Below are 18,270 nucleotides of genomic sequence, written 5' to 3' on the forward strand. Positions count from 1 at the left end.
CTGTGAGACACCACACAGACATAGGGGTTTATTTATCGACATTAAAATTTGTTGAATGTCGAGAAATGTCATCTTATTTGGAACTGGATTACACGATTATTAGGGTATATTACATAAGTAACCGTATCCTTATTTGCAAAAACAAAGAACAAAGCATTCCATAATTAAATAAAAACCTTTCTTTTTGCTAGACACTTCACACATTCATTGAAAACAAATGCCATGTATAAATGGTAGGGAGTATTTTATTTCCATCTCTGATACCGGCTTGCTAACATATACTCTTCTCTGCTGCCACATAAGTAAGTGTACATTGTAGATACAATTTTTAGAGGCATATCACCATGTGCTTTACCTACAATGCAGCAATTCCAGCATCATTAAGGACACCGCAACTTGCCCAAATTGTAAAACTGAACAAGCATCTTGACTAATTTGGCGCACCAATGTGCATGGTGTCACTAATGGTGTCAGCTCATTTGTGGCTAGGGGAACCCTGAAATTATTGCTCAATTACTGCCACAATTTTCTAGGAGCATGTTTTAGGAAATAAACAAGAATTCAACACATTAAACATCAGATGTTAAAATATTTAGGGGCTTTAAGCAATTATAGGGGTAATTTGTATACCCCTAGATGCAAATGCTAGAGCACTAAGGAGGGGTGCTTAGTATTCACTTAAGAAGCACTACAAGGCCATTATGTGGGTTGCGTCTCTTGGCACTTTCTAACTTATATGTCCAAATGACACCCAATTTAGGGGTTGGGTGGAGGTCTCCTTCGTTTCTCCCCCAGCTACTCTTGGACTGAGCACTGCCCAACACATACAGGGCTTGATCCAAGGCAGCACGTGATCTAAGGGAAATGTTGCAGGTCTCTGCAAAAAGGAGCAAAATGCACTCTGCATGGTGTGTAGTAAATGACCCCTTGCATAAACTCAGCACAGAGATAAGATAATCAAAGGCAATGGCTTTCTTGGGTAAAATGAAAATATGTGTTTCAATGTTTTTCGTAGAGAAATGCTCAGCACACATTTTACATGTGTCCCTTTAATAGCCTTTATATTTTTGTGCAATTTCTAGAGTCACCTCTTTTACTTTCTGTCTTACTTGTGCCTGATATATGCTCCCAGGTTCACGTGGTCCAAGTCCCACAAATGATCGGTTGGTGGGTGGCGTACTGGGGGCAGAGTATGCTGTAGAGAAATTAAATGATGTAAGTAACTTGTAAAATCAGAAATAATATAGCTGCAAATACAGAGAAAGGGAAGGAAGTACAGGTGTACAAATACTATTTTTTTCCACTGTATATACACACTAGCAGGCCCACAAATGCACCTGCATAATACTGCAATCATACCATGACATGCAGGAATACAGACTTTTTTCTTTTGCTTTTTACCTCTTGCCTCTTTATGCCATTAGCATGCCCTATTCACAGTCTCAATAAAACTCATTATGATTAAGGCAAAAAGAGCGAACATTTGTTGCTAATAAATGAGAGTGTTCCCAATGGAAAACATAAAGCAAAAAGAAGCATAACAAGAAGGACAACATCAAAAATTGTATAACAGTGTAAGGAACACATGGATTACACTCAGTTTGCATGAAAGAAACAAGGAGTTATGACTGACACACCATTTGTTTATTTAAAGATAACTGGCCTGCATTTATTTCCATATTTACTGTGGTAAATTGCGGGTGTAATTTTATTGGTAGTTGTGTCATTATTTATGGTTTCTCACCACAGTCTTTTATGTGCCCTAGAACAGTTGATTCTGTGGATACCCTTTTAATCTCTACACTATTTTTCTCTTGCACTTCTCTCAATAATTATCCAATTATATTAATCCTTCAGTCCCATTTCCAGACTATGTTTCTATACTTTAGACATTCTTTGGAGAAAACAGTGCTGGGGTGAGTTTTTTCAGTGTGACCCGTTCAGAAATGATATCGCAAGCACAAAATGACAAGAAGGAGCACCACAAAAGAGCACCCAGCAACCTGCCTATTTGCATAATGAAAGTATAAACTCTCTGACATAATTATAAACAAATAGAACCTGCCTGATTAAACACTAAGGTTATGAAAGAGTCATGCAATAAATGGTTAAAACTCTGCTAGATGTCTAATCACCAATAGCATCCAATAAGCAGGCAGCATTTACTGGCCATCTGCTTAAAAGCAAACATCTTATTGGTTGCTAGGGGTTACTGCTCCTGGGCAAACTTTGTGCCCAGGAGTCTCCAGCTTCCTCCATCATTTTATTCATTTGCACTGTGCACAAGTGCTCAGGACAGGAGCACAGGGGGTTAAGCAGTGAGGGTTGTATATTGCCACGCCTGCCTATGCTGAATCCTTCATTTGTTTGATGTTGATAAAGTTGCCATAACTTTTGCCTATTCTGTATGCTTGCTCAGGGCTTTCAAAGTTAGTTTCTTCATTTAACCCTTTATATGACAATATGTTTTGCTCAAAATCTTCTCATCTCTTTGGCCTTAATGAATTCTATCTTTACAATAATAATTATTCTATAGAGAATGTTCAGTCTCATAGTGGCTTTCCTCTCTCTCTCTCACTGCTAGTAGTATCAGCAGTAGGCATTCTCCTGTCTTTTTGTTTCTGCTTCAAGCATATCCCTACACATTTACCCTTCTGGCTCCCTTCTGCTGAAGTACAAGCAGTTCAACTGTTACACCTCTTTCTGCCCATGTGGTGTAATAAACAAACCACCCTTTGCCACATGCACTGCAGCACTTGATTTTGACCAAATCCTGTCTCTCCTTTTTTCCTATTCTCACAGGTGGGTGCTGTTAGTTGGCATATTGATGACCTCCAGCAGTGGACAGAAACAGACACATATATGGATGGTCGCTTGCCTTTACCCAACCATATCTGCAAGTTATTCTTTTCCTCTGATCATCAATTTGTCCTATTTTTGGTGTTAACACTCTACTCCTTCATGTAAACCTTAACCAAAAGTCCTCTTTACAAATACTCATACTATTGATCTGCTCTAGATATCCCTCTCAGTTTCTCTTTCCTCAAGGTTTGCTTTGGTCCTGAACTGAAACCTCCATTTCCCCTTCAATTTGAAACTCTAAAACTACCATTTCCCCTTCAGTTTGAAACTCTGAAATTCTCCTGCTCTTTTCTCATAGAGAACCATTATAGCTTCCTGTAAAGCAAAGCTTCTTTTAAACTCCTTTGCTCTTTTGCACCTCAAAACAACACTTGTGCCTCGACATGTCCCTGGTTGTCTCCTTCGTTGATCGCAGAGCTACCATCTTTTCACATTACCAAATCCTACATTAATCCTTTTTTCTTGCAGCTCCTTGCCTCTAGACTTCCATCTCTGAATTCCTTTGTAAGTAACTCTCTCTCAGCTTCTTCAAAACAAAAGTCATAGCTTACCTCATGTAACTCTAGCATGGTATCTTATACATTATTAGCACTTATGGACTGGTACCTCAGCCATTGTGAACAGCAGCACTCATTACCCTCTTGTTTGTGCCACTAATTAACCCACCCACTTAGAAAGTAAGATCTGCTTTTCCTAATACAGGTATAGGACCCATTATCCAGAATGCTCGGGACCAAGGGTATTCCGGATAAGGGGTCTTTCTGTAATTTGGATCTCAATACCTTAAGTCTAATAAAAAATCAATAAAACATTAATTAAACCCAATAGGACTGTTTTGCATCCAATAAGGATTAATTATATCTTAGTTGGAATCAATTACAAGGTTCTGTTTTATTTCTACATCCAAAAAGGAAATCAGTTTTAAAATTCTGAATTATTTGATTAAAATGTAGTCTATGGGAGACAGGCTTTCCGTAATTCAGAGCTTTCTGGATAATGGGTTTCCGGATAAGGGGTCCGATACCTGTATTAGTAACCCTGTATTTTTTTTATTACTAAAAAGCTATCCAACCCTTTCTTAAATAACTAATGGATATATACAAGAGGGGTTAAGACACCAGCAGAATATGTAGTTCCTAAATATGAAATTGTTATTAAAAGTAAAGTTATTGTAAATGCTACATTGTGTTATTTATCTATTAGCAATTAATGTTTATAAGCAAGCAAGTTGTTATTACTGTATATAACGTGTAAACTGTTCTCTTACATTGAATATATTTGTTCTCTCAATATAAATTGCTTATGTTATATATATTGCTGAGTATCAAAGAGAACCCAGAAATTTTGGGAAAGTTCCCTATGTGCGAATTACAAGTTTGACAGGAAACATGCAAGATATATATCACATTCTGGTTTTTAAATAGAATTTACCTGTTTAAATCTTTGCATTTTTTTATTTACTGAGTTGTCTCAAGCAAAGCACCCACACCCGTAAATACTGAATTTAGCCAGCTTTTGTTTTTATGGCACAATACTAAAATATTCCGTTTCCTTAATGAACTTTGTTTGTCTGTTTCTCAAAAATTAAAAAAGAAATTTTGTCAAATTTGGCATTTGTCAAAAATCTATTTTTTTCTTATAGTTTTTGAGATGTTAATAATATACAATTACCCTTTTGGTATATTTATTTTTCCAGGTACAAACAGCTCATACATGCAATGAGCTCTAGGAGAAACAAGGTGTACAAGGTAAAAATTGTTATACTGAAGAACATAATACAGACAATACTTAGCAAAGTATAAAACACAAAAAAATGCCCATAGAGAACTCCAAAGTTCTTTACATGTGAATAGGGTCTTTTGGCAAAATCTATGTGTTCCCTAGTCTAACAAATTGATTCCAGGAGTGCCCAGCTGCCATACAGCAGCAACAGTGAAATAATGTTTGGTTGAGACGGCACACTAAGAAAAAAATTTATTTGTCCAACACACTAAAGCTTGACTATTTTTTTAATCTAGTCCACTGCTTTACTAGTTAGAAGCATATATAAATATGCCCATTCCCTTCAACATGCTATATATGGAATCAACACCTTCTGTGAGTTAGGGTAGTAATCAAGCTGGATGTGGAATCCCATGCTAGTTATCACCTTTACAAGGGCAGCATGGAACCAAAACTTCATTCCATGACATAAAACAAGTTCTCCTAAAAGAGTAAATGTTAAAGGATGAATAATGGAAGACATGATGCACCACACTATATAATGAATAATGAAAAAGTGCCTAGGAATATGAGAAAAGTGCAGCATTGTCATGCATGTGATTAGGGTAAACAACATAACATGATAAATGTATATAAAATCAGGCATATATAAAATGTTGAAAAAAATCCAAACATATAGCGCCTCAGTTAGTGATCTTATCCCATTTTAATCATAAATAACTGTCAACGGTACCTAATTTGCTGGGACAGTCCTGTTTATTGAAGATATGTCCCAAGGATTTTTATCCCTGCTCTTTTAAATTCACCAGCTGCACAGTAGTACTTCTCATCTGACCAGAATGTAACTCTTAGTGCCTGATCCTATTTTGTATCTGTTAAAAGTTAAGAATTATTGAATGTTAGTATGTAAAACCTGAAATTCAGTAGGGTTGGGGGTGCTTATATGTGATGGCTTTTGATTTGCCCGTCTGGCAACAAGTGTCCCCTTGGAAATACATTTAAAAGGGGGACACTACAGGGTTAAAATAGTATTAAAATTATACCAGTTTAAGTCCAGAAGATTCCTTCAAGCCCCCCAATCCCAACTTCCTAAACTTTTGTGCTGTTAACTTGAATAACAGAAACTTGAATAAAAAAATACTGTCTGCTAGTTAAAAACATTTTAATAATTCAGGGTAGACAGTGAATATGGTCATAACAGTTGCATTATCTTAAGCACATGCAGTGACTGACCCAATTAGTTCATTATGTGTAATTCCAAAAACTAATTTCATCGTACCATGCAGCTTATGATGGGTGTTTGTGAGAATTTACCATTTACTGTAATGTATTAGGACACCAAACAATTTAGTGATAATATAAAATCACAAGGCCACAGGCCACACCTGGCATAAAATGAGCATTAATATTTTGGTTAAGAGAAGTGCCATAGAGCTGCAGGTAACCCTGTCACTACTGCTTAATGAATGTTACTACACATTTTCAAGCAGTAATCAGCTATCAGGCTACTCGTACATTGTGGCACATGATATTTTGATGCATTTGAAGTAATCTGCAGCTAGTAGGGACATTTTGATAACTGCCACAAAAGGCAATAATCAATAGTACAGGAATACATTACCCCATGGAATAAATTATGTCCGTGTACCTTATATTAAAAGGGGTTATGCACCCATCTGTAAAACTTAATGTTAAATTGTTAAAAATGTTCAGAGCACTTTTGCAATATATATATATATATATATGTATATGTATATATATATATATATATATATATATATATAGAGTCTACAAAAAATCGGCACTCACAACCCCATAGATAACGGCTGTGTGCTAGGCAAAAAATACAAAGCACATATGTAGAAAGCACTCATGGCAATAGATATATAAACAGTCTGTTTATTCAATCATGGCATCTACGCGTTTCGACCCTCACAGGATCGTCATCAGGATAGGGAAAGGAAGTGAAGTGCATACATAAATACAAAAGTGAACCAATCAGTGCTTAAAACCAATTAGCATGTTCAATTAGAGTGTCAGTAAGTATTATATCAATTTAAGTGATCAAAAATCACTATTAAAGCCCCACTCTCTCATACATAATATATGGAGCACCTACCCACATATCTTACATATATTTAGAATTTATATATTACAATGACACAAATTGGCACATGATTTTTTAAAAAAACACGATCATCAATAATATCAACAAAGGTATTGGGTCTAATAGAGGGTGGGGATAACCCAATAGTGAAGGATAAAAATACTCAAACCATCTCCCATAATGGGAACGTTAGAGAAGTATATAGTATACTATATATCAAAGTGAAAGTGTCACTAGAATTAGTATAAACCCATATATGAGGGTCAAAATTAGTGTAGTGATACACTTGTTTATAAATATATAAGCTAAAAATCTGAAAATACTAAAAATATCAGCAATATCAAAGCAAGGGAGTTAATTTATCAAAAGACAATAACTGCATGAAGAGACATAATAAGGAGCAATAGAAAGCAGTTATAGTTTATCAGTTACATAGAACTTCAGTGGTGATCCTAAGAAATTCATAAAAAACAAGAAAGCGAAAACATTTCATTAAGCCCGCGAGGGGCAATAGTATCCAACCTTCGAATCCATTGAGCCTCCCTTTGTAGTAGTAGTTTAGAACGATCACCACCACGCAATAAAGGGGGAATCAATCAAAATAGAGCTTAACATGGGCAATGAATGTTTCTGTTGTGTAAAGTGCCATGCAAGTGGAATATCAGATTCACCACTAGCCAAAGCCACACGGATCACTGATCTGTGATTGTTCATTTGTGTGCGTATCGCCGGGGTCGCTCACTTAGAGACTTGCTGATGGTGACTGATTTGAAAAATGAACCATCTGGAATATGGCTGAAACCGGTTAAACCGGGATGCAAAACGTATGGGTGTTTAATCACAGGTACTACATTCGCTCATCCCCACACCGGGAAATTTTTTTTGATACAGCATAGATTGACTTGTACGTCAGATCATGACTTCTACTGTATTATGTGCCCATGTGGCTTGTACTATATAGGCAAATGCGTTACATCTTTCCGCACACGAATGAACAATCACAGATCAGTGATCCGTGCGGCTTTGGCTAGTGGTGAATCTGATATTCCATTTGCGAGGCACTTTACACAACAGAAACATTCGTTGCCCATATTAAGCGCTATTTTGATTGATCATATTCCCCCTTTATTGCGTGGTGGTGATCGTTCTAAAGTTCTACTACAAAGGGAGGTTTAATGGATTCGAAGGTTGGATACTATTGTCCCTCGTGGGCTTAATGAAATGTTTTCGCTTTCTTGTTTTTTATGAATTTCTTAGGATCACCACTGAAGTTCTATGTAACTGAAAAACTATAACTGCTTTCTATTGCTCCTTATTATGTCTGATCATGCAGTTATTGACTTTTGATGAATTAACTCCCTTGCTTTGATATTGCTGATGTTTTTAATATTTTCAGATTTTTAGCTTATATATTTATATATAAATATATATACTAGCCCCAATACTTATGTTGATATTATTGATGATCGTGTTTTTTTAAAATATCATGTGCCAATTTGTGTCATTGCTGTAATATATAAATTCTAAATATATGTAAGATATGTGGGTAGGTGCTCCATATATGATGTATGAGAGAGTGGGGCTTTAAAGGAACAGTAACACCAAAAAATGAAAGTGTATAAAAATAATTAATATATTATGTACTATTGCCCTGCACTGGTAAAAGTTGTGTGTTTGCTTCATAAACACTACTACAGTTTATATAAATACCCTGCTGTGTAGCCATGGGGGCAGCCATTTAAATTGAAAAAAGGAGAAAAGGCACAGGTTACTAAGCAGATAACAGATAAGTAGCATAGATTCCCATTGTATTCTTCACAGTTATCTGTTATCTTCTTATGTAACCTGTGCCTTTTCTCCTTTTTTCAATGTAAATGGCTGCCCCCATGGCTACACAACAGCTATTTCTATTAACTGTAGTAGTGTTTCTGAAGCAAACACACAATTTTTACCAGTGCAGGGCAACAGTACATTATATTTTAATTATTTTAAAACATTTTTATTTTTTAGTGTTACTGTTCCTTTAATAGTGATCCATGATCCGTGATCAGTAATCCGTGTGGCTTTGGCTAGTGGTGAATCTGATATTCCACTTGCGAGGCACTTTACACAACAGAAACATTTGTTGCCCATGTTAAGCGCTATGTTGATCATATTCCCCCTTTATTGCGTGGTGGTGATCGTTCTAAACTACTACTACAAAGGGAGGCTTAATGGATTCGAAGGTTGGATACTATTGCCCCTCGTGGGCTTAATGAAATGTTTTCGCTTTCTTGTTTTTTATGAATTTCTTAGGATCACCACTGAAGTTCTATGTAACTGATAAACTATAACTGCTTTCTATTGCTCCTTATTATGTCTCTTCATGCAGTTATTGTAAGGTCCCCATACACGGGCCGATTCTAGCTGCCGATATTGGTCTCTTAGACCAATTTGGCAGCTAATTGGCCGTGTATGGGCACTACCGACGGGCCTGCCCAACCGATATCTGGTCTGAAGTCGGCCAGATCTCGATCGGGCAGGTTAAAAAATCTAGTCGGATCGGGGACCACATTGGCTCGTTGATGCGGCCCCGGACCGACTTTGCCTATACCCGCCTATTCTCCCGTAGGTGGGGGATATTGCGAGAATCTTGGCGACATCTTAAGCGGAACTTAAGGTGTATGGGCACCTTAAGCTGTATAAATCTATATTTGTGGTATATTGGGTTTATTTAATGCTCAATTATTTTTTGTTCACTTTGGTGATCTAAAGTATGAAAAAACTCCTTTTGCAGAAAAGCCCCAGTCTGAAGCCTCCCACATAACAGATCTTATATCTGTAGCTTAATTTACTGATGTTTCCTGAAGTTTCTCTGATTAGTTTTATTGCTTAATGGGCCAGAAGTGATAGAACAGAGCAGTGAAATGTCAAGAGGCATTTCGTGTATTAGCAGGAACTTCATGTCATTGGGTTGGTTGACAGCTTATGTTATACAGTCATGATAACAGTAGTGCTAATATAATGAAATCTGAAAAAAACATGCATATAAATGGCAAAGTGCTCAGAATGTTTAATAGGTTAAACTGAAGGGTATATTCCCCCTTTAGACAGTATTGCAGGAATAGATTTCACTATATTAAAGGAAAACTATACCTCCAGAATGAATACTTATCTAACAGATAGTTTATATTATGCTAAGTGACCTATTAAAGAATGTCAACAAACTAGAATATATATATATCAGTCCATATACATATACATCCTTTCCCTTGATCCATCATTTTGTGATGGGCTGGGTGCTCCCTCAGGGGTCACATGACCAGAAATAAAGCAGCTCTAACTGTAACAGGAAATAGTGTGGAAGCAGAAGACAGAACTCTGTCCATTAATTGGCTGATGTGGCCTAGCATGTATGTGTGCCTTGGCTTGTTTGTGTGCACTGTGAATCCTATAATCCCAGGGGGCGGCCCTTAGTACATAAAATGGCAGTTTTCTATTTAGGATTACCCAATAGCACATACTACTAAACAAAGTATATTTTTATGAAAATGGTTTATTTAGATGAAGCAGGATTTTACATATGAGCTTGTTTATGCAATACATGGGATAGATAGAGGGTACAGTTTTGCTTTAAAGTGGATCATGGAAACCTAAACATAACAGCTTAGGAACACATTTTTGGGTCCCAACCGATAAATAAATCTCTATGATTTAAGTAAAGAGTAAATGAGAAACAAGAGGCAGCAAGTACATGTAGAAAATAAGGTAGAATTCCATTACTAGTGCAATTTATACTTGTTTTAAGTAGATTATGTCAGTAAACTATCAAAAGCACTTTGCTAAAGGTAGGTAAGATTTATTTAAATAATCCTGCATATAAATGCAACCAGCTTTCACAGTTCCTAAGTGCCATCAGATAGAAGCATCAGAAGAATATTTAATTTATTTCTGTCATTATATGTGTCTAATCTGTGTCGCAAGAGGCTGAAAACATAGCATAACTGTGTTCCACTTTTAATGGACAAGACAAGAACCTCTTTTCTATTAATATGATGTCTCCGTAGGAAACGTCACAATTGCTTTTTATGCTTTACATTTTCCATTTGCTACATAAAGAAGTTTTATATTGAAAAAAAATTGTTTTCTTTGGTCTTAATGATATGTCACATATTTGACTCATTCTTTCTTGTCCTTTAAGTTAGGAGGTATAGAAGGAGCATATACATATTAGCAAAGATTACTAGGCCAGTTGTGACCCATAACGTCTGTTTCTTAGTGAGGAGAATAGCTAGGCAGAAATATTCCATTAGCCTTCTATATAGCTCAACACTTTAATTAACAGTTTAGTCGATAAGTTTGACTTTGACCATTTTAATGCTTAAGTAGTAGGGCTTAATTAAAACTGTAACCCCCCCCCCCATACCTAAATCATATAAAGCAAATTGTAGTCAATGACTCTAATCTTTGTCAGTGGGGTGAGGGGTCAAAGGGACTATACCTGAAACTGGTTCATAATGTTTAAACCTTTAATTGAGAGAGCCTGAATTCTATTAAAGAGGTGAAAACAATGCTCTTTAAAGTAGCAGTTCAATGTAAAAATTAAACTGGGTAATATAGATAGACTGCTCAAAATAAAAAATGTTTTCAATATAGTTAGTAAGCCACAAATGTAATCTATAAGGGCTTGAGCGGGCAGATGTCTAACATAATTGCCAGAACACTACTTCCTCTTTTACAGCTCTCTCTAAGCTGTTAGCAGTCAGTAACCATTCAGTGACTTGAGGGGGAGCCATATGGGACATAACTGTTCAGTTCGTTTGCATTTGAATCTGACAATCTCACAATCTAACTGAACGGTTATATCACATGTGCCCCCCACCCCTTAAAGTTACTGACTAACCAAAAGGTTAGAGAGCTGAAAACAGGAAGTAGTGTTTTGGCTATTATGTTAAACATCTGCTCACTCCAGCCTTTTTAGAGGACATTTTTGTCCAACTAACTATAATATTTTTTATTTTGCACAGTCTGTCTATTTTACACCGTTTGATAAAGATACTTGTAGCAGCTACTTGTCACTGCTACGAAAATAGACAATGCTGATCATTTACTGATAATTGTCTCTATGTATGTTTTAGCAGAGGAAATTCTCAGTATTGTCTTTGGCAGTGTATTTTGTGGTGTTCAGTAGCCGTGACAAGTAGCTGCTACTAAGTAGCTCCATGTTTCTTCACTCTTATTCTGCCTATAACAGGACTTCACATTGTTGCCCAAAAAATGAGGCACTAAAAAGCTCAGGAGTTTCACTGTTCACTAAAGATATGCATGTGATCACTATAGGCTGCTCCCATTCAGTTAAGTTTTGCCAAAAATAGAACCAAAAGCATGCAGTTTCTTACAGTATTTTGCTGTTGTCAGAAGCCATAGTTCATGGGGATATTCATTTTGACATTTTTAATGGAACTTTTTTATCTTTTTAATTAACAGGTAAGGAGACACTTTTTCTATCACCAACACCATTTGAATTTCCCATTATGTACCCATTATACAAAGTCAGCAATAACTTAATTTCCAACATATTCCCACCTAATGCTAGACCAGCCCATATTTCTCTCATGAAATAAGTTCTTACCTGAACAAGTTACTTACTTGGAGATGTTGGTGAGGAGGTGCTGCCATCAGATGCTGTTGTAGATTTAGTATCAGATGACAAAGAAAGACGAGGCATTCCAGGAGGAGGTGGGGCCAGCATCTGCGTGGAGATATAGTGACTCGAAACCTTCACCTGACCGCTCCCATTTAGCTGATAGAGCAAGGAGGAGTGGAGAGGAAATGTGGTAATACTGCGGGGTACCCAACCCAGCAGTTTATAAAATATGGTTTCTATGAAATTCTTAATAACTAATGGAGAAAAAAGTGCACCAAAAATGTACTGATATCCAGCAACCAAACTGATACATCAAGGCTTATCTGTTATCATGGAGCAATACTGGCAAAAACTTGCACAAAATAATTTGTGGGTCAAAATTAACTGCTAGTATGATGCAAACACTAAGGGGCAGATATATCAAAATTTGAGTTTAGAGCTTAATACATAAATACTCCACATTCTATTTATTCCTATGAGTGTATTTATCAAATGGTGAGTTCTAACTTTCACCCATTGATAAGTACCCTTCAAAAAACCACTAGGAATGAATGGAACGTGGGAGAGTTTTTATGTATTAAACACTAAACAAATCTGCCCATAATATTTTAAATTCCAAAACAATATTTTCTCATATTATTTCTGGTGAACTATTAGAAAACAAAGGTGGCGAAAATATGTTTGGAAAGTGAACTTTCTCTTTAAGATTAAGAATGTATATTAATACAGTATAACAAGCTGTAATTATACTGAATTCATCCTCTTAAAAACCCCAAATTTTGCGCTTTTTCTTTCTTTATATAAATATGTTTAAACATTTTATATTCTTTCTATAGCAATGATGCATATTTTAATATGTACATAGGATTTCAAATGTCAGAACCAATTTTAATGAAAATGCAAGTTGTTGGCAATCAATCACTTTTTCCACACATCATGTCTTTGATCTCTATGTGGGATTCTGAATGCTACATATATATATATATATATATATATATATATATATATATATATATATATATATATTGCCATCAGCTAAGGATAGTTTTACTAAACACAGAAATTGATCAGTCAATAATCCTTAAATATATATTCGAAAATCAATCTAATTCAGATCAATCCTTTAGGAAAGTATGATAGTGGATGATAAAGCCTGATGGTGGATGGCATAGGGGAAAAAATTTTCAAAATGTAAATATTCCCCGTAACCAAATATAGTTATTCAATAGCTCAGCCCAGTCATTACTTTAGCTATTGATCCCTGAAGGCTATATAGCTATAGATATGAATCCTGCCTGATTACCCATTTGATCTTTGGTAAATCTGCCGCTTAGTATTTTCTCTACATTTAACAAAATAATTTAATGCAGATGCAGAGACTTGTAAAAAAGAACCACAAAATAGTATCGTTTGTAAGGACAGAGCAGCTTTACTTAAAAGATCGCTACTTACAAATGTTAGGTCCACAGTGGCAAGCTAGCAGTATGCACAGTCTCTTCTGTGATGTCTAGGCATGTATTGATCAATTGGATCTATCTGTTTCCTTCTAAAGATTCAAAGGAGGTTGCCGAGCCTTGCCTGATTCAGAATTAGTAAAAGCTAAGGATGCAACTTAAAATGTTTTGTTGCAGCAGACTTTATAGAAAGCTTATTTTTTAAATATCTGACTGTTTCAAAAGAGCCTGCTGACAAAATGCTTTTTGCTCATTATATAAGTTGGAGACACACTGCATGCAAGTGTTGCATAGCATGCTGTTGTTTAATAACAATAATAATATGCAGAGAAAGCAGAGCAAAAAAGAGGGAGCATTTCACAATTAAGATCAGAATAAAGGAAAAGATCAGCATTTATGAGCAGGACATTGCGCTACACTCTCTAAGCAATCTTGACAAGGAAAGCAGTAAATATTTCTATTCTAGAATCTTGTGTAGTGCATTTCTTGGGAGGTTATAGCTTCAGCTGGCTTTCACATGTCAAATGATAGTAGTTACATGGTTAATTTGGGTTGACAAAAAAAAACAGGCCACAAAGATCATTCCCTCTAAATACTCCGAACCACACATATATATCCAATGAAGTCTATATTGAGCAAATTTAAAAAAAGCAAAGTACCAAAGTAAAGACACATTCTATAACATCCTCTATGAATGTTCTCTAGAGAGAGAGGACTCTGGACAAAGTCCACTTTCATAAGTTGGAATGGTGAAAATAGTCTTGGTTGGATCGGCTGAATTTGTGTGAGCTGGTTCTAATCTGATCCTTTTGGGCCAGCATGTCTTTGATGGCATTTATAAATAGTTTATAAAATCTTTGACATGACCCATTCCATCTATATCACCATGAAATTCTGCTGCACTTTCAGCAGTTGTTATGTTCCCTTTGTAATTTAGGGGTTTTTGGTGTGGGAGGCTACTTTGGAACTGTTCTAAATGTTTTTTTAGGCAGCTATTAATATCTTGTAAATTACATCCTTATAAATTGTGTTTAGTGATGTCATTAGCTATAATCAGTGCTTAGTGGTGTGACTTTTTAACACGACTCACAGAAACTTGTGTATGACAATATATTATATGAGGATATTACAAGTCATCTCGGAGCTCCATGACCTAAATAAGAACACTCGGCCTTCAGCCTTGTGCTTTTATATGATGATGGAACTCCTCGGTGACTTATAATATCCTATTTTACAACAGGGGGTACATTATTCACTATTTAAAGAGCTGCTAGAGTGTTAGGATGGCAAGCAGAATTACCTTAGGCGAGGACTGGATTTACCTAGCAGACATCCCAGGCCCCTGTCAGCGCCCATTGTGTATGCCCCCCTACCCTTCATGCATGCAAATTTACAAATTTCACTCTTCGGGTACAGAGTGCGGGAGAATGGCACGCAGGAGATTTAATAAATAAATCTAATGTCCTGCATGTCCCCAGTAGTGCTGCTGATTAGACAGAGCTGATTTTCCTAGTACCTGAGGCTAAAGTTATCAGGGAATATAGGTAGCATGGAAGCACATCTTCTGAAACTTAATGATTCTGTACCAGCCAGCATAGATAGAAAAGAAAAATCAACCTACTGTATCCTGGATGATAAAAAAATTAAACTATGGGAAGAGAAGAACGACCCTTACAGTTTCAGTCTTATCCTGTCTCTAATCACACACCAGAAGAAATTACATGCCAACATCATGTTTAATGCCCCCAGAACAAACAGAATGCAGCGTCAGCTTACACCTTTAATGCCCCCACAAAACAAAGCAGGACAAATACAATGTCAACTTTATGTGTAATGTCCCAGAACACACTGTAGTATAAATGCCTATGGGTGTGAGTATGGGTTCATGAGGCTATTGAAAGCTCAGTGGGATTGGGGGACAAGTACAGCCTGTACTTGGGGCAGTTGCAGCCTGTGAGGCTGGTGCTGGGAGCCAGTGTTCAGGCTGCCCAGAGGCAGATGAGTCTGTGGCATCATTTCCCTGAAGTTGAAAAACTGTGTAAACTGCAAGCTGCCTAATTAGGACTTTTACAGGAGCGAATAGCAGTTTTTAAATAAAGTTTCTCTTTCTTTAACCTACAAACTAGCAATAGCAACCAGTTTTGTGAACAGAAAGGAAGGAAGTAATGAAGAAATCAGTGAAAGTGGAAAAGGATACTAAAAAGGGAGAAAACCTTAAAACTCTGATAAAAGATCTTAAAAAGTATCTCAAAAGAAGTTATGTTCTAAAGCAGCATAAACTATTCAATCCCATTATGAATGCCACACATTCCAGTTTTTTTAGGCTCTACTATAAACTTCTACAATTTTATGCTTCACATGCAGTTACAACACACCACCATTTCCAACAAAGACTTACCGGGCCAGGCTGTTGGCTAGAGGTCTCACAGGCAAGGGACACCAAATCTTTAAGGGGGTCCTGTGGATTAAGGTGGGGGGGATACCGGATTGCAGTGTGAGGAAAGTAGGTGGAAGCAGCCTGGGGGAGGAGAGAAGAGGTGGGAAAGTGCAAAGTAGTGGAGGTATGGGGACTGCGAGCAAGACCTGGGTGGCATTGAAATGGAAACAGTGGAGAGAGAGTGAGAGAAAGAGAGAGAAATATATCAATAATCAGAGCCCATTACATAGATCGCTAACTGCATGCATGACAGTTTGAATTGCATCTCTTTTGTTTTACATACAAAAGTGTCCAAAAATCTGTGTCCATCACCAGGAACTGTTTTTATGTTTTCAGTTATACTGTGGTGGCAAAGTCATGCAAGTTGGCAATACTCGTGATCCCTTGGACTTTAAATAGGCCTGGGACAGCTTTGATGCATATTTAGAACCTACTTCCACACAACTTACAAAAGCCAGTGGGGATGGCAGTGATTATTTTTTTAGTCAAGGTGTAGTTGATGCAAGTCACCAGACATGCATTCTAGTCAAGTCTGGAATAAAATATTTCCAACTGACATTAAAAGTAATCGTATTCAAAGCATTTTTCCAGTCCTTAAAGTGATACTGACACGAAAAAACTACTTTTCAAAATATGAATATACATAAAAAGCTACCTATAGGTCATGTTGACGGTTTTTCACTGACAGGTTTGGTTTTGTAAGTAATTTTTACTTTAAGTTCCTAAACCTGACTGTTTTGCCAACCTGACTGTCCCTTCTCAGCCTGTCAGTTATAGCTTCCAATGCAAACAGACAAATATGGCTGCCCCCTCTTTGAGGAACATGGGGGATCAGACAGGTAATGTAAACGCATCAGGCAAATATTTTTATGGCAAAATTATAAAGTTCTTGCAAAAACAATGTTATGATAGATGTAAAAAAAGATTTACTTTCTGGTGTCAGTATCACTTTAAGAGTAACATCATAGACATTTTTCCTAATGCTAAATGTTCACACCTGTTTCTTAAGTTAAAGAATAGTTTTGGAAACTTCTAATCTCCAATGGATAATGCACTACTCATTCTATATTTGGATAGCACTGAATCTTGAATCTTGCAGCTGTTTTGTATGGTAATGGAGGGGTCATTTACAAAGAGCAGTGTAGGGTGCAAAGTGCAAAAAGGGTGCAAACCACCATTTTTTTTTTGCACATTTTACCTTCACACTAAGCACCAGAATGAAGTGCCAAGACCTGTGCTTTCCCATCAATACAGCACTTCCAGTGTTTGGCAGTGATGTATTCAGAAGGTGCTGGCAATAAGGAGAGTGTTGTTTTGCGTCCACCAGTGCTCTCCACCATGATTTTTAATCTGGTATGAGGTGCCGATCACAGCAAACCCCAGGCATAAGTACAATTATCTTCTCCTTACTGCTAACATTTGCTCTGGGGATCTTTGTAATTTCCTCTTTGGAATGTTGTAATCACTTCAGCTCATACTGGTTCCTTCGTTTGTCTCTGGGATAGTATTTCAGCACAACAGACAACAATTTGACATTAACCTGCATTACGTTTCTTCTGACGATGAAAGCAGGAAAACATTTTTCAATATCTTTTTCTAGCAGTAGGTAAAGAAAATGTACACCTTTGAAAAACATCCAGTACAAGTATGGGACCCGTTATCCAGAATGCTTGGGACCTGGGATTTTCTGAATAAGAAACCTTTCTGTAATTTGGATTTCCATACCTTGCCTACTAAAAAATCAGATGAAAAAATTAATTATACCCAATAAGATTATTTTGCCTCCAGTCAGGAGGCAATCAATTAATCTTAGTTGGGTTCAAGTACAAGGTACTGTTTTATCATTACAGAAAAAAAGAAAATAATTTGAAACATTTGCCTAAAATGGAGTCTATGGGAGATGGCCTTCCCGTAATTTGGAGCTTTCTGGATGAAAGGTTTCAGGATAATGGATCCCATACCCTTATTAGTGGATAAAGAATAAAACCATTTACATTGTTTATTCCCAACACACATATTTTACTATTTGAATTATTAATTACCAGAGAAATTTTGACAAGAC

General features: G+C 36.6%; 1 protein-coding gene across 4 annotated transcripts in view; it reads right to left on the minus strand.

The window, feature by feature from the left end:
• nfic (nuclear factor I C) overlaps positions 1–18,270 on the minus strand; it is a 77,847-nt gene that overhangs the window by 5,557 nt on the left and 54,020 nt on the right. For 2 of the 4 annotated variants that reach the window (XM_002938820.5, XM_004911032.4), the window contains exons 8-10: positions 16,170–16,354; positions 12,320–12,473; positions 1,110–1,195 (exon numbers count right to left, since the gene is read on the minus strand). In XM_002938820.5, the coding sequence (XP_002938866.2) occupies positions 1,110–1,195; positions 12,320–12,473; positions 16,170–16,354 (425 nt within the window). Of the gene's footprint in view, positions 1–1,109; positions 1,196–5,317; positions 5,457–12,319; positions 12,474–16,169; positions 16,355–18,270 lie in introns of those variants that run through there. The other 2 variants (XR_001925166.2, XM_012954800.3) reach the window with 2 other exon arrangements.

The sequence above is a fragment of the Xenopus tropicalis genome, chromosome 1, assembly GCF_000004195.4.
Source record: "Xenopus tropicalis strain Nigerian chromosome 1, UCB_Xtro_10.0, whole genome shotgun sequence".
NCBI classification, from domain to species: domain Eukaryota; kingdom Metazoa; phylum Chordata; class Amphibia; order Anura; family Pipidae; genus Xenopus; species Xenopus tropicalis.